We start from the raw sequence: 20,652 nt of genomic DNA, 5'->3' as shown, positions 1-20,652 counted from the left end.
GCAGTTCTGCTCTGTCCTGTAGGGTCGCTATGAGTCAGAATTGAATCCATGGCAATGGATTTGGTTTTTTGGTTTGGGTACCAGTCATAGTGCCCTGCTATCAGTGAGTGATAGCAGATGCGACATAGTCTAAGGAAGAAAGCTATATAGTTTTTCTTAATGTGTTTTTCCCCAGGTGACTCCACCTAAAGAATACTGGCCTGAGATATTAACATCTTGGCACACGCCACTTAAGAAGGTCCTCCGTAAACACAGGTTGACCAGAACGCTTGCCTATGTCACTTCAGTTCCTGCTATAGCTTTGTGGCACAGATAAGATGATGTCACGAGAACCACTAAAATCCTTTTCCTTACCCAGCTGCAACCATGCAGCTGAAACATGGCAAACAGGTTGACATCTTGCTGCATTTTCTTTTACCGCTTCTCTTTCTCTGATGGTTGAAGTGTCCATGGACGTAGGTTTTCTTTACTTGCCTCTTTTTTTTTTTTTTTTTTTAGTTTCAGCCAGAGTCCCTGTCAGCAAAGGATCACAGAACAAAAATAACTACTTGCTGGCTCTGTTACCTAAGAGCAGGATTCAGCTTCAAAGCAGCATGCCAGAAATGGGTCTCTTTTGTCTTCCTTCAGAATCCCCCGAGACTTTTTCAAAGAAAAAAAAAAAAAGAACAGAAACAAAATGTGTTGTCTGAAAAGCCGTGTATGGCACATGGAAACCTAGATTCATTCTGTCAAGATAGTGAAGGCAGGCAGGACTGGGGCGCTGGCTGTCACCACTCAGAACCCTCACGCTGTGACGTTAGGAAGTGGAAGGCGTTCACACCTTTCATCTCACTCAGCAAACAAATGAGGAAATTGGAATCCAGAGGGGGCTTTTTTTGCTTAAGTTTCAACTGTTAGCTGTGTGATACATTTCTAGAGCCGTGGGTAAAAGCATGTGCTTTAGGTTCAACCATATTTGGGTTTAAAGATGGACTCCTCTACTTATTTACCCGAATGACCTTGAGTAGGTTAGCCTCTCTGTTTCCTCCTGTGTGAGTGGTGATGCTACCTCTCAGCGTTGTCCAGAGGGTTACATGAGATACTGGGTTTAAGTGCTGAGCACTGTGCTTGACACACAGTGAACACTCAGCAAATTACTGACGCATAGTAAGTACTCAGCTGTCACCAACACTGGTGTTAAAACGTGGATCTCCCAACTCCTATTCAGATGTCCTTTCACGTTATCGTATTACTGCTGTGTTATTGTTCATTCAGCAAGAATTTCTTTCTACTAGGTGCTGAGCTAAGCAATGCACTACAGAGGTAAAAAACACAATCCTTGTTCTCAAGGACCTGAGCATTCAGTGGGATAGGTAGACAGGTAAACTGCCAGTTACCTGCCTTGAGAGGAGCAAAGGATGCTGGGAGAGCTCAGAGGAGAGGCCCTGTTTGGAAATAACTAAGTAATTTAGTGCAACACCTATGTTCTTTATGGTCAAAAGACCAATGAAGGAGTCTGAGAGGTGGTTCACTGTTCCCCTACAGCCTTGTTACCAGTTATAATGAAAGTAAACGCAACCCTGGTGGCACAGTGGTTGAGCGCTACAGCGAGCTATGGCTGCTAACCAAAAGGTCAGCAGCTGCAATCTACCAGCTGCTCCTTGGAAACCCTGTCTTATAGGGTCACTATGAGTCGGAATCGACTCAGGGTCAATGGGTTTTTTTGGGTTAATGAAAGTGAATTCTGCCAAGATATGAACACTTATTAAATGAATATTCATTTAGAAACAGGCTCATGCATCCATCCTGTTTGGCAAACTTGGTAATGTCCCCACCTGTCTGTCATTTTAGGCGTCCAATCTATGTAACTTCAATATCATTTATTTTATCAATGAATGAGTCTATTTCTAATATTCACCATGCTGATTAACAGCCATTCATTTCACCGTAAAAACACTTCTAATATTTATTGAGCTAAAAGGGAAAGGCTCCAGTATTGGTCAACATATGAATAGGCTGAAGGGCTGTTAGTAGGCAATTCATGTTAGCTGGCCACCCCTGAAATATGGGTGCTCAATTAGGGCCACCGACCATCCCTATGCTGAAGCCTAAACTAATTAGAACACAGTTTTTTGTGTCTGTAATTAAGATATACCATCATAACCATACCTGTCCCATGCTAGAAGGTCAGGAAAGGCATCCCAGAGGAGATAAAGCTCAATCTAGTCTTAGAAAATGAGGGAAAGGGTGTCCCAGTCAGACATGGGAGTGATTCTATATGTCTTAAATATGGGAGCATGCGGAAGCCTGGTAAAAGACGGATGAAGGTCCAGATCACAAAGGGCCCCAGTTTGTGGAGTTTGCTTTTTATCTTGAGGGTAAGGGTTGCCATTAGAGGCAGACAGAATGATCAGAAGACTTAAGACAATTGTCCAGGCAAGGAAAAGGTCTCTAACCTAGGCTGTGTCAGTGGAGTCAGGAGATGAGATTGATTCAAGTCCTAGCTGTTTTTCCCCAGACACCATAGGTCTGAGTTAGACGTCCTTCCTTCTTTGAGCTTCTGAACTAGCTCTCCCAGCACATGAACCTGTGTTGAAATTGCCTCTTTACTTATGGTAACCCCACGTACATGTACATCCTGGTTACCATCCTTGAGCTCCAGTCTCTCTCCTCAGAGTGCACTGACAGATGGGTGCACCAGCAGTGTGTACACAGGGTGGCTGCCAAAGCGACATGTGTAAGAAACACAAAGGAGCAGTCATATTCTTGGTTTAAGCCGAAGATTCTCTATTGACCAATAGCTGAAGACAGTGTTTGGTGACTCTGCTGTCAGCACTGGTCCTGCCAAGAGCTGGATTCAAGCTCTGAGGGTACAGGAGCGATGCCCTGCAGGGCTCTGCTAGCTTCTCAAGGCAGGTGTCTCATGTAGGAGTCACTGTTCTACTCAGCTGCCGCATGTCGGGTTCTGTGCTTTTGGTTCCGTGAGCATATATATTGAAAATCTTATGCAACACAAACATTTCACACTTCAGATATTGTCTTAGGCTGGGTTCTCTAGAGAAGCAAAACCAGTGAAGCATATCTATAGAAAGAGAGAGAGAGATTTATATCAAGTGAATGGCTCTCACGGTTGTAGAGGCTAGAAAGTCCCAAGTCTATGGGTCAGGCTGGAGGCTTCTCCTGATGCACACAGCTGCAGGGGCTGGCGAACCCAAGATCAGCAGATGAGATAGCAGGCCACCCACTGGCTCACAGGCCACAGAGGCTGAGGAATGCCATGATCAGCAGGTAAGCTGCTAGCTCAAGTCCCAAGAACTGGAGGTCAGATAAACAGGAGCCAACGGCAGGATCTAGAGCGAGAGCAAAAGCCCATGAGCCTTGCCAGAAAGCTCACCTATATTGGATGCAGGCCACATCCCCAAGGAAACTCCCTTTCAACTGTTCGGCTGCTCATAACAGATCTCATCATGGAGGTGATTACATTATATCAGATCTCATCATGGAGGTGATTACATCATCACATAGCTGCCAAACTACATCATAACTGCCAAACCACTGAGAATTATGGCCCTGCCAAGTTGACTCCCAACCTTAACCATCACAGATATTGTTTGTAAAACCTGTATTATTAACTCTAGATTAGAAATATTTATGTAAAATTTCTTCTTCTGGGCTATAACCGATAACTTCAGTAATAAAGTTGGAAGGTACATGTGCTTTCCTGGACCTTTTTCAGAGTTTGACCACGGATGATTAGAAATATAAAAATTAGGAAGCACTGACCTGAGATAAAAAAAATTGACATAAAGGCCCATTACAGTGGACTCCCCAGAATAGACCAAACCAGAGGTGTTGACAATGTCTGAGGTGGGCCAGAGGAGTTTAGAGCTAGTTGAAGGCAGAATCAGAAACCACTGAGCACAGGAAGCAGCTCTTCCTGGAGGTGGCTAGAGAAAACATGAAGCAGGGTCTTTTGTAGCAAAGTTGGGGCTGTTACGTGCAGAAAAACCAGAGAAAGCACTTTTGTTTGGCATCTGGATCACATAGCATGGGTACACGCTAGCTGCTGGTGTATTTGCCGAGAGCCTGAGGGGCCAGTGCTCTGGCTGAAGAGTATCCTCAGGCTGGTGGGGCCCCTGGGACAGTCAATACTTTCCTCAGAGTGCCTACCTCCGGGAAGGGAGAAGCCACCGGGAATGAGGGAGTGCAAAGCCTTTCCAATCACTGTGACTCATTCTGTGAGTATTCAGCAAGCCTCTGCTAGGTGCCAGGCCTCAGAGAGACAACAGTCAGTGACATTCAGTTCTTTCGCTCAGCAAATCGACAAGTTAGTGGTGGACCCAACTGGTGGATTTAATGGTCAAGCCTCCCAGAAACCGATTATCAGTGTCTCAAGTATATTATAAGAATTTGGAGCTGATTTGGTTCCAGGTGGACTGGTGAGGTAAGATTTTTATACCCCAGTGCCCAGTCTTGCCGCTCATGTCAGGAATATAGAGAACTATACTTGCTTGTGGTTTTTACTGAACTGCGGGTTCTGGGTTTTTGTTTTGAGGGAAGAAACCTCACAGAGTCACTGTTGCCATAACAACAGGAAAAGCTGGCTGCCCTGTCTCAGCTGGCCAGCCCTAAGAATTGCTGATTGGTAGTTTCACAAAAGTCAAGGAAATGTGAAAAAGAAGAACGGGCTGAGATAGATACAGTGTTTTCTTGCCCATCTGATGGTGGCTTCGATAAAGATGCGTTGGCCTTTTTGTGTCTCACTCATAACTCTTTCCTGCAAGTTGCCTGTCCTCGTAAACAGCAAAGCGATGGCCCTTAATGGAGGTCCATCTCTTTCCTTAGAGGATTTATCTTAGTTAGGACTTATATCTAAATGTGATTTCAGTGCTTCTGCTGATATAAAGAAAGAAAAAAGAAGAAAAACAGAGGCCATGGTTTGATCTTATTTGGGCCTGGGCAGGGTTTGGTTACCTTCAGACATCTGGAGGGTAGTCAGCCGGAGGGCAGTGATTTGGGAGGAAGTATAGGCGTTCTTCCTAGTTCAGAGGACAGAGCTGGTAGCAGTGGGTAGCCACTCTGTAGATGAAGGCATCAGCTTGGTATGAGAATATGCTAACAGTGGAACAGGCTGTCTTACACTGTAGTGCCTTACCTCTTACCACAGGTATTCGATCAGTGCCAGGATGCCTGTCACTCAGAGCTGCTGCAGAGGGACTTCTGTCATGGGGGAGGTGTTGGACTGGTTGATTTCTAGGTCCCTTGGAACTGTAAGATCTTATGATTCCGTAGATGTATTAAAGTCAAAAAAGGAGCATTGTCTTAGTTATCTAGTATGCTATAACAGAAATACCACAAGTGGATGGCTTTAACAAAGTTTATCCTCTCACAATCCAGTAGGCTAGAAGTCTGAATTCGGGGCATCACCTTCAGGGCAAGGCTTTCTCTCTCTGTCGGCTCTCAAGGAAGTTCCTTATCATCAGTCTTCCCTTGGTCTTGGTGCATCTCAGCGCAGGAACCTCAGGTTCAAAGGACACACTCAGCTCCCGGCACTGCTTTCTTGGTGGTATGAGGTCCCCATGTCTCTTCACTTACTTCTCTCTTTTATATCTCAAAAGAGATTGGCTTAAGGCACTACCTAATCTTGTAGATCTCATCAATATAACTGCCACTGAGCCATCTCATTACAACATAGCGATAGGATTTATAACACGTAGGGAAATCACTTCAGATGACAAAATGGCAGACAATCATACAATACTGGGAATCATGACCTAGCCAAGCTGACAGATGTTTTGGGGGGACACAATTCAATCCATGACAGACATGTTCATTGATATACTGAATGGTTTGTTAGACACCAGCATCCAGCCTGAGCTAAGAGTATGTTGTCTGTCAGAGAAAAACCCATCTGTACTTAGGCAAGGAGGGACTTTGTTCAAAAGGGTTATTGCAATAAGGGGAGGGGGCTACTGCAATAGAGAGATCACTGACCATAAGATCTGCAGGCATCTCAATGACTAAGCAGAAAGGATGTTCCTTTTGTACGGAGGGGTCAACAAGGCTAAAAAGGACTAGGTGAGGGACCGTGGGTGGCATGGTAGCAGTTAAAACCTCTTCCTGAGGACAGCTGACATCCAGCGGCTTGAAGACCACCTCCTGAGATAGGGTGGTCCATCTTTAGGAACGGTGACTAAGATAGTTCTTCCTTATGCTGGGTGATTCCTCTCTACCCTCTGACCCTGGTCCTTTCTCTTGAAGCCACATAGAACCTGTCTAGTCCCTTTCTCATGTAGCAGTCCTTCCAGTCCTTCATTTAACTGAGGTCATGAGCCCCCAGCCCCTGGTCTTCTCTTATCCTGGGAGAACACCCACAATTCTCTTCCTCTGTCCCTTCCACCCCACTTTGACTGCCACCTTTTTACTTCAGGTGAGGTCCGTTAGAGCAGAATGATATCATCACCTTCTCTATTCTAGATTCTGTGCCTGTAAATGGAACCAAAAGAGCATCAACATTGTTAGCGGCCGTTTTGCATGGTTGGCTCACAGTGGACGTGTTGATGCCAAACTGCTGATTCTTTTCCCCCATCCCGCTGATCCTATCCTGTGTAAATACTGCTGCCTTCTGGAGCCGTGCGCAAGGCTCTGCTGACGTCTCAGTTTATGACCTTTGGGAATCGTGTTTTCTCATCCCATGCATCGTTACTGTCGGTTGCTGTTGAGTGGGCGCCGACTTAGGGTGACTTTATAACAGAAGCAAACATTGCCCAGTCCCGCACCGTCTTCATGATGTTGGCATGTTTGAGCCCATTGTTGTGACCATTGTGTAGTGCCCTCCAACCCAGGGCCTCATCTTCCAGCACTGCATTGGACAGTATTCTGCTGTGATCCATAGGGTTTTCGTTGGCTAATTTTCAGAAGTAGGTCACCAGGTATATATTTTCACCACAATTTTAAAGAAAGAGGGAAAAAAATAAAAAGTAGTTCACCAGTCCTTTCTTCCTAGTCTGTCTTAGTCTGCTGAAACCTGTCCACCATGGGTGACCCTGCTGGCATTTGAAACACTGGTGCCATAGATTCTAGCATCAAAGCAACATGCAAGCCACCACCACAGTAGGATACACTGACAGACAGGTGGTAGAATCCATGCATAGGCCTCTCTTGTCTTTGCCCAGGTCCTGGATGAAATATTTAACAAAGCCCAGGATCGATTCCTGCAGCTCGTCATCAGAGACCTAGCTCACCATATGACTGAGAGCCAGTGGGTGTGACTGTTCTGCGTCTTCATGTAACCTGCTTTGTGGACAGTCGACTAAGATTGTGTGCACTGAGGAGAGCCAGGGCACATGCGTCTGTCATTATGGGGCTGTATGTGAGACTAAGAGCCGATGGGTGTTCTGTCTTCCATCCTTGTACCCTTTGTATATGAAAGGGAGCTCCCTTATCAAAGCAGGTATTACCCTCATGTCTCACATCTTGGAATTTTGGAACCAACTGCACTTGAGAGTATCGATCAAGCTACATCTGTGCATTTCTTCTCCAGCAGCATTTCCTAATGAAGCCCTTAGGCACATCACACAATGCATGGCAGAGATCTTACTTTTGTCTTCAGTATGTGTGACAGAGTGACTAACAGCCCACTCGTATGCATGAAGACCACTCAGTAGGACATTCTTAATTGCACTGTGCTGAGTTACCGCCTATTTGTAAAGGTCAGGGAGCCCTAACAGCAGAGCTTTGCAGAGCGTCAGTTGCTCTGATGTCTGTGGCGTTCCCCCCAGAAGCTAAATGGCTGTTACTGCAGAGCAGAGCCTTCTGTCTCGATGCCATCCCCAGCCAGTCAGCGTGCCACCCATTCCTTTAGGATGGTATCAGAACGTGGGTTTGGGGATGTTCAGGAAACATTGAGAATCTCCTCTGGTTAAAAAGGAAGGAATAGAAGATGCATCGTGAGCTGGTGCTTAATGCAGAATGTTCTCTGTCTGACAAAGTCACTGCCTTTGGACGTTTGTGTTTTTTGTTGTTTTCTAGCCATATCCTAGGGGCGTTCTAGTTATGACTTACATTAGTTCTTCTACTATGACGTGAATATGTTTTAGCTTGTTTTTTTTTTTTTTTATAGTGAAATATCTGCTAATGGCATGTACATCTAGCATATCCTTAAAGAAGTGGTCCCACTCTACATGGTTAAGTCACTTAACTTTTCCGTTTGTTCACTGAGTCACTTAAGGCTACCTTTTTATGGCACTAAAATGAGACAGTTACTATCAGTCTCTGGCAACTTGACAGCACTGGATAAGAGAAAATGAAATTATACAGGTAAGAAATTTCTTTACGATCTTCGAAAGGAAGAAATTATTTAATTCTAATGACCTCTCTCGCTGTTTCACTTTTAGCTCTTAGAAGCCTTCTTCTAACAATGCTGACTCTCTCCTTCTCCAGACTTCCCGTTTTCTCCAATAGTGTCGTGATTCCCCCATCAGTCCATGCAGTCAGACCATTCCAGAAGTCTCCTCGCTGGCCCCTTCCCCTCTGTCTTCTGCAACTCCAGTCCATCTGCCACCTCTGCTAGTGCTTAGGACTAACTTCAGTGGCTCCCTGTTGTATGTACTTTTAGGTTGACAGTCAGTGTTTTCGATGTAGCACCAGCCCACATTTCAGCTTCAGTGTCTCTTCCTTTCAGTCTGCTTTAGCCAAAGGAGATTTCTCACTGTTTGCTGAGCACACCCAATCCCACATCCATGTTATTTGCTCTTCGTCTCCTTTCCCCAATCTGGTGTGTTCTTCTTTCCCTCCCCTTATAAGTATTGCCCAGTTTTTAGCATCCAGTGTATGTTCTGCCTTATTCAAAAATATGTATTGGGCACCTGCTGTGTGCTAGGCTTGGGTCTAAGCACTAGGGATCCTGCAGGAATCAGTCTCTGCCTTCATAGAGCCCACATCCTGGTAGCAGGGCGGATAACAAATAAAGATATAGTGTATCAGGTTTTAAAATGTGATGGAGAAAAAAGCATGGTGAGGAGATAAAAAGGGAGGCTGCTTTGGAGTGGTTATGGAAGGTTGATAGGTAACGTTTTCTGCCGGAAAAAAGTGGAGGTGCTGACCCTGTGAATAAGTGGGCAAAGCACATCCTAGGTAGAGGAACAGTAAACGCAGAAGTCTCGAAGCAAGAGAAGGCTGGTGTGTTCCAGGGACAGTGAGGTGGCACTGTGCCTGGTCAGTGGGCATGGTGCTGAGCACTCCTGGCGGTTCTTGTCTTCGTTGTGTTCTATCTCGCTGAGAAAACAGAAGCAAGTGGAATCAGTTGAGAATACGAGAGGGTGAGAAATTTGAGGAGGGAAAGGTGTAAAATAATCACCTGTGATAGTGGTAGAGTGAATGAACTAGAGAAATAATGGTTTGTTGATTATGGACTTGAGGTTCACAATCATGAATGTATGTATACTTCTTTGAACTGAGCACCTCTTTTCCTGAAATTCTTACAGCAGTTATTGCCCATATTTCTTTTGGCACTTGGTATATGCTAACTTCTATTGTTATTGCTCTTGGTATCTGGCCTAATGTTCTAACTTGTTATTTGTTGGGCTTTTTTTTTTTTAATGTGTTATACCCCACCTGGTTCCTCTGCCACTTTGAGGCACCTTCCAGTGGGCACACAACAGAAAGGGACAAAAACAAATAAATAATTGAGGGTATCAGGAAAATGAAAATATTCTTGAGTATATTACTTAAGATAATAGCTTTAAAAAAGCACCTGGGAAGGAGAAATGTTGAGTGAAACTTTTTTTTTTTTTTAAATCTCTTCTATCTAAAACAGGGCAGTTTATTGAACTTTGGTAATAACGTTTAAACATTACTGTAATTATCAGTTGCCATCAAGTCAATTCCAGCACATGGCAACCTCTATGAGAAGTGCACTTGACTGCTAACCAAAAGGTTGGAGATTCAAGTCTACCCAGAGCCACCTCAAAAGAAAGGCCTGGCTATCTACTGCCCCCCAAATCAGCTATTGACAGTCCTGTGTTCTACTCTGACATACATATGTTAGAACCCTCAGTTCTAACATCCATAGAGTCACCATGAGTCAGAGTCAATGGCAGCTCGCTCACTGGTTTTATAATAATTACCGTGATACCTGTGTTTGCACTATCTCAGTTTTCTTCTTCCGGAGATTTCACCTTGATTCCCAGGAAAAAAAAAAAAAAGTTTTACATGTACCCAGTATATTACATTCTTACAGTTTATACTAGCATGTCAGGAATATTTGGTAAAGACTTCAGTGCTTGCCATGAAACTTGCTCAGAAGAGCGTTCAGAGGCCTCTATACTTTGGGTATGTGCTTTGCATAGCTCTCATATGCATGGTAGCCTGGACAGGCATGGCAGGACCAAGGGGCCCCCTGGGCCAAAGTGTAGCTTCATTCCACAAAGGAATCTAAAAGGGACTTTCTTTTTGAGACAATTTTCTGGATTGTCCGAAAAACCCAAACTTGTTGCCATCGAGTCAATTCCAACTCATAGCAACCCTATAGGACAGAGTAGAACTGCCCCATATTGTTTCCAAGGAGTGCCTGGTGGATTTGAACTGCCAGCCTTTTGGTGAAGAGCCATAGCTCTTAACCACTACACCACCAGGGTTTCCTTATGGATTGTCACACTTGTAAAAAGTCCACAGTGACTACCAAAAACCAAAACCCATTGCCATCAAGTTGATTCCAACTCATAGCGACCCTATAGGACAGAGTACAACTGCCCCGTAAGGTTTCCAAGGAGCACCTGGTGGATTCGAACAGCTGACCTTTTGGTTAGCAGCCATAGCTCTTAACCATTATGCTACCAGGGTTTCCATGATGACTACAGTATATAGTTTTTCTCATTCAGCACTTAAAAAATGCTGTTCCATTGTCTTATGGTTTCCATTGTTTCTAATGAGTCATCAGTGATAATTCTTATCATTGTTTTCTGTGCCATGGTGTCCCTCTCCCTTGTCTTTGAGGAAAATGAGAAGCACTCATTTCGTTAGCTACTGGGAGTTTTGGCATCTGATAACTCTTCAGCTCAGTCCTTTTCCAGGAATTGTCCTCAACTAAAGAGATCCATCTTGCCAACATTTACAGCCTCTTCTGAGGGCAGCCTGCATCCAGTGGCTGGCCACTGCAGCATTATAAAAGCCAGAACACCTTGTCTTTATGCAGGACAACTCTTCAAGACTGTCTCATCGCCAGAGCTCTGCTTTGGATCACCTGAGGCTTTTGTTGTGATTACATCATAGTTCAAATTTTCCCTTTTCCTAATCCTATTTCCTTTACTTCCCCACAGGTTTCACCCAGTTTACCTTCTCACTTCAGCTTCTGCCCTCACCTCCCAACAGCCAAGTCCTACAAAGAGAAATGAACCAACAGTATTTCTATCTTTCAGACAGCAAAATCCTGTCAAAAATAACTAGAGTACAATTAAAATGCAACAGTATTCTTTTTCCTTTGGTTTATAATTACATTGTTAACACGTGTTGAGTGTTGCTAATTTCAGAGTTAAATCAACTGTTCCAGTTGATTCCCTGTTCCTCTTATTCTCAGGTAATTATTTTTAGGTCTTTCTAGTTAAGATGGGCGGGAACACTAGAACTGAAAATGTTTCAGCAGTCACGGCTCTGATAGAAAAATCATTAAGGACCCTGCCCCTCAGAAGACCGCTTTGTCATAATTGCTGCTCCACAATGGCATCTGTCAAGATAATTGTTTGACTTTCTTCTTAAGTAGGCAACAATCAGACAATCAAAGGGCAGCAAACCTTAATTACGTGTATGAAATGAATGCTTTCCCTGTTTCGATTTTTTTTTTTTAATAAGGCAGACACTTGGCCCATGAGTAATACAAAGGTCATTTCTGACTAGAAATAGAAGAGTGCCACCCAACTCAGAAGCTTTCCTTATAACTCTGCTTCACATAAAATGACATATTTCTGGATTTGGGGGGATCTTCCTTTGCTGACCACCCCCCAAAAAAAAGCAGTAATAGAGTGACCATAGTGTACCACATAGCAAGATTCCAAGTTTGCCTAAGATAGTTCCCACAGAAGGGAAGAGGTTAGGGATCCCAGCCTAATTGTCATCGGCTTTCATCTCCCAGTACTGTTATTCATTTTTTCATTTCTATTTCTAATGGTCTTTGATCCTGACATCTCTGATAGGTATGTGGTGGTGTCTCATTGTTGTTTTAATCTGCAGTTCTCTAGTGACATACATTGTTGAGCATCTTTTTATGTGCTTCTTGGCCATCTGTATATCTTATTTATTAGGTCTTTGTTCACATCTTTTGCCCATTTTGTAATTAGATTGTTTTATTATGGTTGAGTTTTAAGAGATCTTTGTATATCTCAGATACAAGTCCTTTATCAAATACATGTTTTGCAAATACTTTCTCCCAGTCTGCAGCTTATCTTCTCATTCTCTTAACAGTGTCCTTCACAGAGCCAAAGTTTTTAATTTTAATGAAGTCTGACTTATCTATTTTTTGTGTGTGTGTGGATATTGCTTTTAGTGTAGTATCTAAAAATCATGGCCAAACTCAAGATCACCTAGATTTTCTCTTATATTATCTCCTAGAAGTTGTATAGTTTTACATTTAACATTTAGGTCTGTGACCCATTTTGAGTTAATTTCTGTGAAAGGTGTAAGGTCTGCGTATAGATTTTTTTTTTTTTTTTTTTACATGTGTATGTCCATTTGTCAGTTGACTATATTTGTATGGACCTATTTCTGGGCTCTCTGTTCTATTTCATTGATTTTTTCTTTTTTGCCAATATCACAGTGTATTGATCAACTTATTATTTTTTAATCTGTTTGGGAATTTGAGGTCTCCATTCCTGTGAGGCAGTTAGACTCTGATGGCCAACCCTTTTCAGTAAATCTGATCCTTGTCAAGATAAGCAGCAGGTTTTAATGAATGTGACCAAGGAACTACATTCAGAAAAACCAAACTCATTGCCCTTGAGTTGATTCCGACTCCTAGCGACCCTACAGGGCAGACTAGAACTGCCCCATAGGGTTTCCAAGGAGCGGCTAGTGGATTGGAACTGCTGACCTTTTGGTTAGCAGCTGTAGCTCTTAACCACTGTGCCAGGAACTACGTTATCTAAAAATTCAATATACCTTCTGCAGTTGCCTAATCATTCTTTTTTTTAATTCATTCTTTTAGGCATAAGGAGATCATCAGCTTTTGTCAGCACAGATTTGCCTCAGGTTGTAGTCTTTCAGAGCAGGTTAGGCAAGGGGCAGCCAGGCATGGACAAGTACAACATTGATGCCTGAGACTTGAAACCAATTTGGGGACGTTTCTTATTGTGAGGGAGAAAATGAATGGACAAGCCAAACAAGAAAAAGGACTTGTGTTCTGTTGTCTAACAGCACAGCGTTTACGTAGTGCGGACTCATAGTTGGCCTCCCGAGAGATCATCCTGGTAGGGTTCTCAGAGAGATGTGGTATGAGCCCCCCACAAAACTGGGCAGCTCAGGTTGTCCATAGGAAGCCATAATCCCTTACACATTTATTGCCCCTTCTGTTTGTCACAGTTGTGGTATGGTGGGCTTTAGGGTCAGACCTATTATCAGGAGCTTCCCCATCTCTTATGAACTGTCTTTTCGCATGTCTGAACCTCAGTGTCCTGACATGTGAGATAAAAATGATAAATTCGACGTCACTGGGTAGTAACATACGCCCAGGAACCATATGTTTTCCCATCTCCCTTCCCTTTCCTCATGAGCCTTGTATGGTGGACCATGCAAATATTTTGTTTTAGAGATGAGAAAACTGACATCGGGGATAGCTAACACAACTAATTAGCGCCAGAGCAAGCCCAGAGTTGTTTCTGGGATGGCAGAAAGCAATCCTGAGCACCTGGTGTGTACCCAGAAATGTCTTCACAGTGTGTCTGAATCTCTCACTGCAGAACCTAGCTTAGCTCTTAACAGAGCTGGTTCTCCCTGGGCTTTGTCAGGCCAGCCTTCCAAAATGCATGTTTAAGCAGGACACCGATGTCTAGCTCATTTTAATCAGCTGCTCGTTCTCTCTCCTGGGACTTTGATACTTCATAGGCCTTATGGGATGAGTTTTGAAGTTCAAGAAGCAGAATCATGAAAGGTCCCAAGGAGGATGTCACGGGCCGCCAGTGTTACAAGAGCATGACATAGACATACTGACCCCAGACAAGTCCTAGTCTGCTCCTGACACAACCTTTTGGGTCCCTTGAGGGTGACTTTCTGTCGGGCTTCCTCCAGACTGATCCCAGAAGGCATGGCAGGTGAAAGAAAACTCTGGACAGGCTGCCCAAGTTCAGATCTGGGCCGCATCACCAACCAGAGTGACTTTGGACATGCCTCTTAACCCAGAACCTCAGTTTCTTCCACTGTAAAATAGGGATAATAAAAGTACCTACCTCATAGGGTTATTGGGATGATTAAATGGGATAAGACATGTAAAATGCTTGTAACAGAGGCTGGCACTTAGTAATTGTTGTTGGTTGCAGTCGAGTCAATTCTGACTCCTGATGGACAGAGTACAGAGTAGAACTGCTCCATGGGGTTTCCAAGGCTGTGACCTTTCGGAAGCAGATCACCAGGCCTTGCTTCCAGGGCACCTTTGGGTGGGTTTGAACTGCCAACCTTTCAGTTAGTAGTCCAGTGATGTTTAACCATTTGCACCACACGCAGAAGTAAACGTTAACAGCTGCTGCTCTTGTTGGAGACTTAAACCAGCATCTCCCCACATGCTGTGAAAAGGTCACTGTGTTGTTTCTTCCTAATTGTGCTATTGAAGGTCGAGGTTTTGTGGGTATTTTCAGTCAGCCTTTCACAGACCTCCATGTCCAACCTCAAGCGCACTCTTCCCCCGGAGCTGGTCATTCCGGACCTGTAATCACTACTCCAAATGCAATCTCCTTAAGAGATGTTCTGCCAGGACCCCCTCTTCCGTCACCTTAGCAACCTGCCTGCCTGTTTGATTATTTCATTACCTCATCCTTGATTAGCTGTGACCCCTTGAGAGTTTTGAGGCATTAGGAAGTGAGGGCGTAGGAGAGACCAGGTTCTATCTGAGAGCAGCCTGTGTCGTGTGTGGGGACTTTAGTGAAGGTGGTTTCTCTTTGCGGAGAGGAAGGAGGTGTAGCTTTGCTTTTATGTCTGAAGCCAAGGTTATATTTTTGGCAGAAGCGTTAAATATTAAGAACCTCTAATTTGAAACAGCTTAGGTGGCAGTAAAAGTCATAGCGACCCTATCGGACAGAGTAGAACTGCCCTATAGGGTTTCCAAGAAGCGGCTGGCAGATTCCAGCTACCGACCTTCTGGTTAGCAGCCAAGGTCTTAACCACTTCGCCACCAGGGCTCCGAGGCCTACAACAGATAAAGGAAAGATGTGAAAGTGAGGCTAAGGGCAGGTGGAGGCAGCCTGGGAACTGTGGTTCTCATTCCACACATACTACTCCACCTCAACCCCCATCCACCAGCAAATCACAGATGTGCCAAGAAGGTTCCAGAATACAGAAAAGATAATCACATGCCAGAATTACTCTAAGCACCCTATGTGTCTCACAGACTAGGCCTGACCTTCTTGTGTCTGTCAGTGCGGGGAGATGGTTAGGAAAGGAAGTGTTAAGATTCTTAATTTCCGGAAATAATTTCTGGCAGAGGATAACTGAGAAGTGAACAAGCAGACCTCAGTTTTCTGTGACTGTTGATATCTTCAGATATGGTTCAGGAGACCCTGTATCCAGAATCTCTAAGTAGATTATTATCCCTGTTATCATGAACCTGGCCTTCAACGTGGCAATGGGTCCTGGCTGTTTTCCTCCACTGAAGCTCGATGTGCTGGTTAAAAGGCCTGTGGATCCTGAAGGCCTGGTTTGTTCCCTGCCTTCCAGCGGGTGTAATTATAGCTCCCCCTCGCCCCACATCTTGAGTCACTGAGCTTTGAAATGTGCCGGCGCACCGGGTCGGCCTGCGGCCCTCTCCCTGGGGCTCTCGCAGATCATCAGAGCCTCCTTTTCCGCTGGACTTACTTTAATGCCGAGTGCTACAAGGTCATTTCCAGGGCCGTCAGTGGCTCTTCCTCTAATGGTCAGCTACAGTTTAATTTTCAGCACCTGTCACTGGACTTCATTACACAGAAGGAAGTAAATTCGCTCCAGCAGATAACATTGAATGCGTTTTACCACCTCCTCCAATTGGAAAATTGCCCCTCCTGAATCCTGTGCCTGGGCGTTACGATGGTCTGGGAGTACTGGGGAGAGTGTTTTATATTTATGGATTTGCCGAACTGAGATTGCATTTAAAGTTTTTTGCTCCCACGTTATCTTGTTTGTGACGCTGACTTGGCATGTCACATTCTCTGTATGGCATCTGTGGGCTGAGTCTGTCCTTTCTCTTCAGGGCTATCATGAGTCTTGGTGACAGTGACTCCAGTTGGCTGCCCTAGTTTGTTTGTGATTATGCAATAAAAGCCATGATTGGCTTTAGTAAACATTATCACTATCATTCTTGAAACTTAGATGCCCTAAATGCCTGTTATCTCACGTGTCATACTTCCCAGGATGGTCAAGTGTAGCAGGAAGTGGCTTTGCCCTTTAGCAAACTGAAACATAGACCCAGAGGAGCCGTACGACCTGCTCAGGTGATTCAGGTTGCTGGTGACAGGATGGTGGTGTAGTGGTTGAGAGCTACGGCTGCTAACTAGAAGGTTGGCAGTTTGAATCTACCAGGTGCTCCTTGGAAACCCTATGGAGCAGTTCTGCTCTGTCCTGTGGGGTCACTCTGAGTCAGAATCAACTCGGTGGCAACGGGTTTTTTTTTTGAGGGGGGGGTGACAGGATTAGAGCTCAGGTTTCCTGGTTTTTAGCCCATCCTTCTTTCTACCAAGCTCTTCTCTTCCGAAGTCTAAATAACACAGTCACAGCAATAGGTGGCAGTTATTGAACAGTAGAGAAGTTATCGCCAGTCCTCACAACAACTCTGCAAAGTAGGGTTTATAGATAAAGAAACTGAGGCCAGGAGAGGCTGCATCACGTACCTAGAGTCACTGAGCTTGTGGTTAGCAGAACCAGGACTGAGCCCAAGTCTACCAGAAGTCCCGCCCCGTGTTTCTACTGCACCGCAGAGGGCTTCTGAAAACTCCAAGGAGCAAGTCAGAGGTAAGAAATCTGCTCACTGGCCTATCTGGTCAGCAGCAGTTACTCAGCAGCTGCTCCATGGCAGGCACAGTGCTGGGCACTGGGAACAAGACAGAAGCCCCTGTCCTCGGGGGCTCGCATTCTCAGGAAGCTCTCCCGCTGCCCTAGAGTCCTCTTCTCCGAGATCTCCCTCAGGGCCAGATTTTGCCGATCTGTGTTCCCTGTGCTTTCAGGCTTCCTTTCTTTCTGTAGCCACAGTAGGACTAGGTACGTCCAACCAGTATATCCAGTAGAATGTGAGTCCATCCAGCTAACAGCACTTCAGCATCCTGGGCGTTCACTGACTGCTTTACACGCACTACCTTGCCTGATCTTCTCAGCCACTTTCTGTGGTGTGGTTGTTGCCCTTATCCCCACATTATAAAAGAAGAAACACAGCTCAGAGAGAAGAGGCAACCTGCCTGAGATTGTACTGCTAGTAATTGGTGAAACCAGGGCCAATGGACTCCAGAGCACGGGCTCCTCCTCACTACACCCAGCATGTCACACGCCCTTGGGAAGCAGCTTGGCCCCTCCCTAGCAGGCCTCCGGCACTAGGAGGTGCCAGGGCGACAACAAAAAGAGGCTTTTCCCTGGGTGGTACAGACGGTTAAGCACTCAACTACTAGCCGATAGGTTGGCGGTTCAGACCCACCTGGAGGCACCTCAGAAGACAGCCCTAGTGATCTGCTTCCAAAAGGTCACAGCCTCGAAAACCCTATGGAGCAGTTCTACTCTGCACGCATGGGGTCACCATGAGTCTGAATCGACTCAACAGCAACTAGCAACAACAGCCTACTCTTCTGGCAAATTCTGCCACCTTATTAGAGGGGGCTGGTGCTTATTTTTTCTGACACTAACAGAAATAATCCTCTCCCCAAAAGTGGATTAAGTAAAAGGAAATCGTTACCTTCACTGAGATGCTGGGCAAACATGCCAAAAGTCTACAGAGTCCAAGTTCTTGGAAATAGGAAGACGAACGCCAGTGATTTCACACCAGGCCCGGGAGAGCAGGTTGCTGCCTGCCATTATACCTAAACCGGACAGTCAGTGATTTCACACCAGGCCGGGGAGAGCAAGTTGCTGCCTGCCATTATACCTAAACCGGACAGTCAGTGATTTCACACCAGGCCCGGGAGAGCAGGTTGCTGCCTGCCATTATACCCAAACCGGACAGTCAGTGATTTCACACCAGGCCCGGGAGAGCAGGTTGCTGCCTGCCATTATACCTAAACCGGACAGTCAGTGATTTCACACCAGGCCCGGGAGAGCAGGTTGCTGCCTGCCATTATACCTAAACCGGACAGTCAGTGATTACACACCAGGCCCGGGAGAGCAGGTTGCTGCCTGCCATTATACCTAAACCGGACAGTCAGTGATTACACACCAGGCCCGGGAGAGCAGGTTGCTGCCTGCCATTATACCTAAACCGGACAGTCAGAAGAAACCAGGATAGGGGATTATTCAGCCAGTGTTTGCTGACCAGTTGCTGTGGGCAGAGCACTGGGAATAGAAGGATGATTGAGATTCAGCTCTGACATTCAAGGAGTTCACATCTAATGGGGGAAGCAAGCAGAACGGATAACGGTGCCGTGCTGAGTGCAACAATGAGGTTATGCTCAGGTTGCCTGGAAGCACAGGAGAGGACCTGATCCATTGACAGGTTTGGGGGATCTGAGAAGGTGTTCAGGAAGGGGAGCCAGAGCTGAGACATCCATGTCTCATTATACATAAGAGTGTAACGTGGACCCCAAAATGCTGAAATTTCAGGGACATTTTGATGGTTTGTGTAGATAATCCAAGAGCATATTTCAGACAAAGACTGCCCAGGAAAAGCAGCTTTGCTTATCAGCGTTGGAGAAGGTGACATCTGTGCCGTGGAGTCTGCGGAACATTCAGCTGCTCCTGTTTTTTGTACCGTAGTGCCTGATACAGTAGGTCTCGGGAAATGCTGTTGAACTGTAGAACTGAACCCCAATTAATGATGGGGTAAGAGCCAGTTAGACACCTCAGAAGTCTGCAAAGGTGGGGTGTAAACCCATCAAACGTGCCTTCTGTGGACCAGCGGCCTCCTGAGACTGTGGAACCAGGAGCAGAGTACAGAAATCCTCAGCTCAGTGGTCTGTTAGTCACTCCTGAATGCCTCCTTTTGAAAAATAGTCTATTTTATTCCAGGAAAGATTCTTAGGCAGGTGAGCATCTGCTGGATCCTAGGTACTTCTACCAGTATAGCCCTGTTTCCTCACCTCAAATGACTTGTCTTCACTTTACCACAAAGACATGTATGGGCCCGGCCAAGACTGGGGTGCTCCATGCTGCAGGGACTTAGCTGCCAGGTGGGCCTAGAGTTACCCCAGCTGTCGCTCCTGAGAGGAGGCCCTGGTTGCCCAGGACAGTGGCTTGTAGTATAAGAAAAAGCCTGTGACCCTCGGTCATTTCACACCTGTGGAACAGCCATGTTTTCCCATTTCTGGAGGGTGCTATGGCTGGAGGAGACAGCCCCTTCTCTCGCCATCTCCAAGGAGTTGGGGCCCAGAGGAGAAATGGGATCGTGGCAAGCCCAGAGCTCAGCAACCCCTGAACACGCATCTGGGTGTGTCACTTTGTTTGAAGTCCTGGGTCTGTGTGTGTGTGTGTGCGCGCACGCATGCTTACCTACTTGTTACCCCAGGCTTTCTCCCAGCTGAGGGGGGAGCTACGGCTTACAGCAGAGGCCAGGGCTATGACCTCCATCACAAAGTAACCAGGGAATAAGCAAAGGTGGGACTCAGAGAGGGCAGCTGCTGAATGGGGGTGGCTAGCCCACAGCTGAGTGTTTGGATGGCCGCATATCTTCTGGCCTGAGCCCTCCCTGCCCCCAGTTTATGGCAGTAGTACTGAAGGGTTTAGGAAAATCGAGTGTCAGGACCGTGGTTTCCAGAAGTTAAATCCCGCATAGTGATGACATTTTTCATCTTTTCAGTTCGGTTTGAGTTAGGTTTGTAGTACTTCTCCAACCTTCAGACCATCTTCAGCGTGGAACTCCCGTGTCTTCATTAGTGTCTATTGTGAGTGTAACACGGCACACGCCTTCTCCCCAAGGATATCAGCATTTTTCCTACCAAATAATATGGAGGAAAAATGTATCCTAAAATATGTCAAGACAAGTGTAAACATTCTCAGGTTGGAGAATGATCCTTTCATGCTTCTGGCAGATCCAGAGAAATGAGCCTTACAGGAGAAGAAGGGTCCCTGTGGGTCCCCCTTGTCCTGGACCATCCCCGCTTCACTGAGAGCATCGCAGGAACTGAGTTGGCTGCACCTGGGCTGGCCTCCCACCCGGATCAGCCTCGACATTGTCTTTGGGGCACCACCGTGGGATTCCAGAAGCCCAGGAGATGGGTGCTTCCATCTTGCCGACAGCTGCTTTCTGGATTCCAGAACAGATTGTCTCCGCTTAGCTAGGAGATACTTCATGAAGTAACTCACACGAGGCTA

At 45.6% G+C, this 20,652-nt stretch overlaps 1 protein-coding gene across 12 annotated transcripts in view; it reads left to right on the top strand.

Annotated features, from left to right (window-relative positions):
* Nucleotides 1-20,652, top strand: part of VPS8 (VPS8 subunit of CORVET complex) — a 229,439-nt gene that overhangs the window by 203,900 nt on the left and 4,887 nt on the right. The window contains exon 46 of one of the 12 annotated variants that reach the window (XR_002786485.2): nt 8,102-8,298. The exons of 9 other annotated variants lie outside the window; for them this stretch is intronic. Coding sequence is in view for 2 of the 3 variants with exons in the window: in XM_023551544.2 (XP_023407312.1) it covers nt 176-316 (141 nt within the window). In the remaining variant the exon portion in view is untranslated. Of the gene's footprint in view, nt 1-175; nt 435-8,101; nt 8,299-11,297; nt 12,673-20,652 lie in introns of those variants that run through there. 2 more of the 12 variants (XM_023551545.2, XM_023551544.2) reach the window with 2 other exon arrangements.

Source organism: Loxodonta africana, chromosome 1 (assembly GCF_030014295.1).
Source record: "Loxodonta africana isolate mLoxAfr1 chromosome 1, mLoxAfr1.hap2, whole genome shotgun sequence".
Taxonomy (NCBI): Eukaryota; Metazoa; Chordata; class Mammalia; order Proboscidea; family Elephantidae; genus Loxodonta; species Loxodonta africana.
The sequence above is the reverse complement of the archived record's forward strand: the minus strand, read 5'-3'. Positions and strand labels throughout refer to the sequence as shown.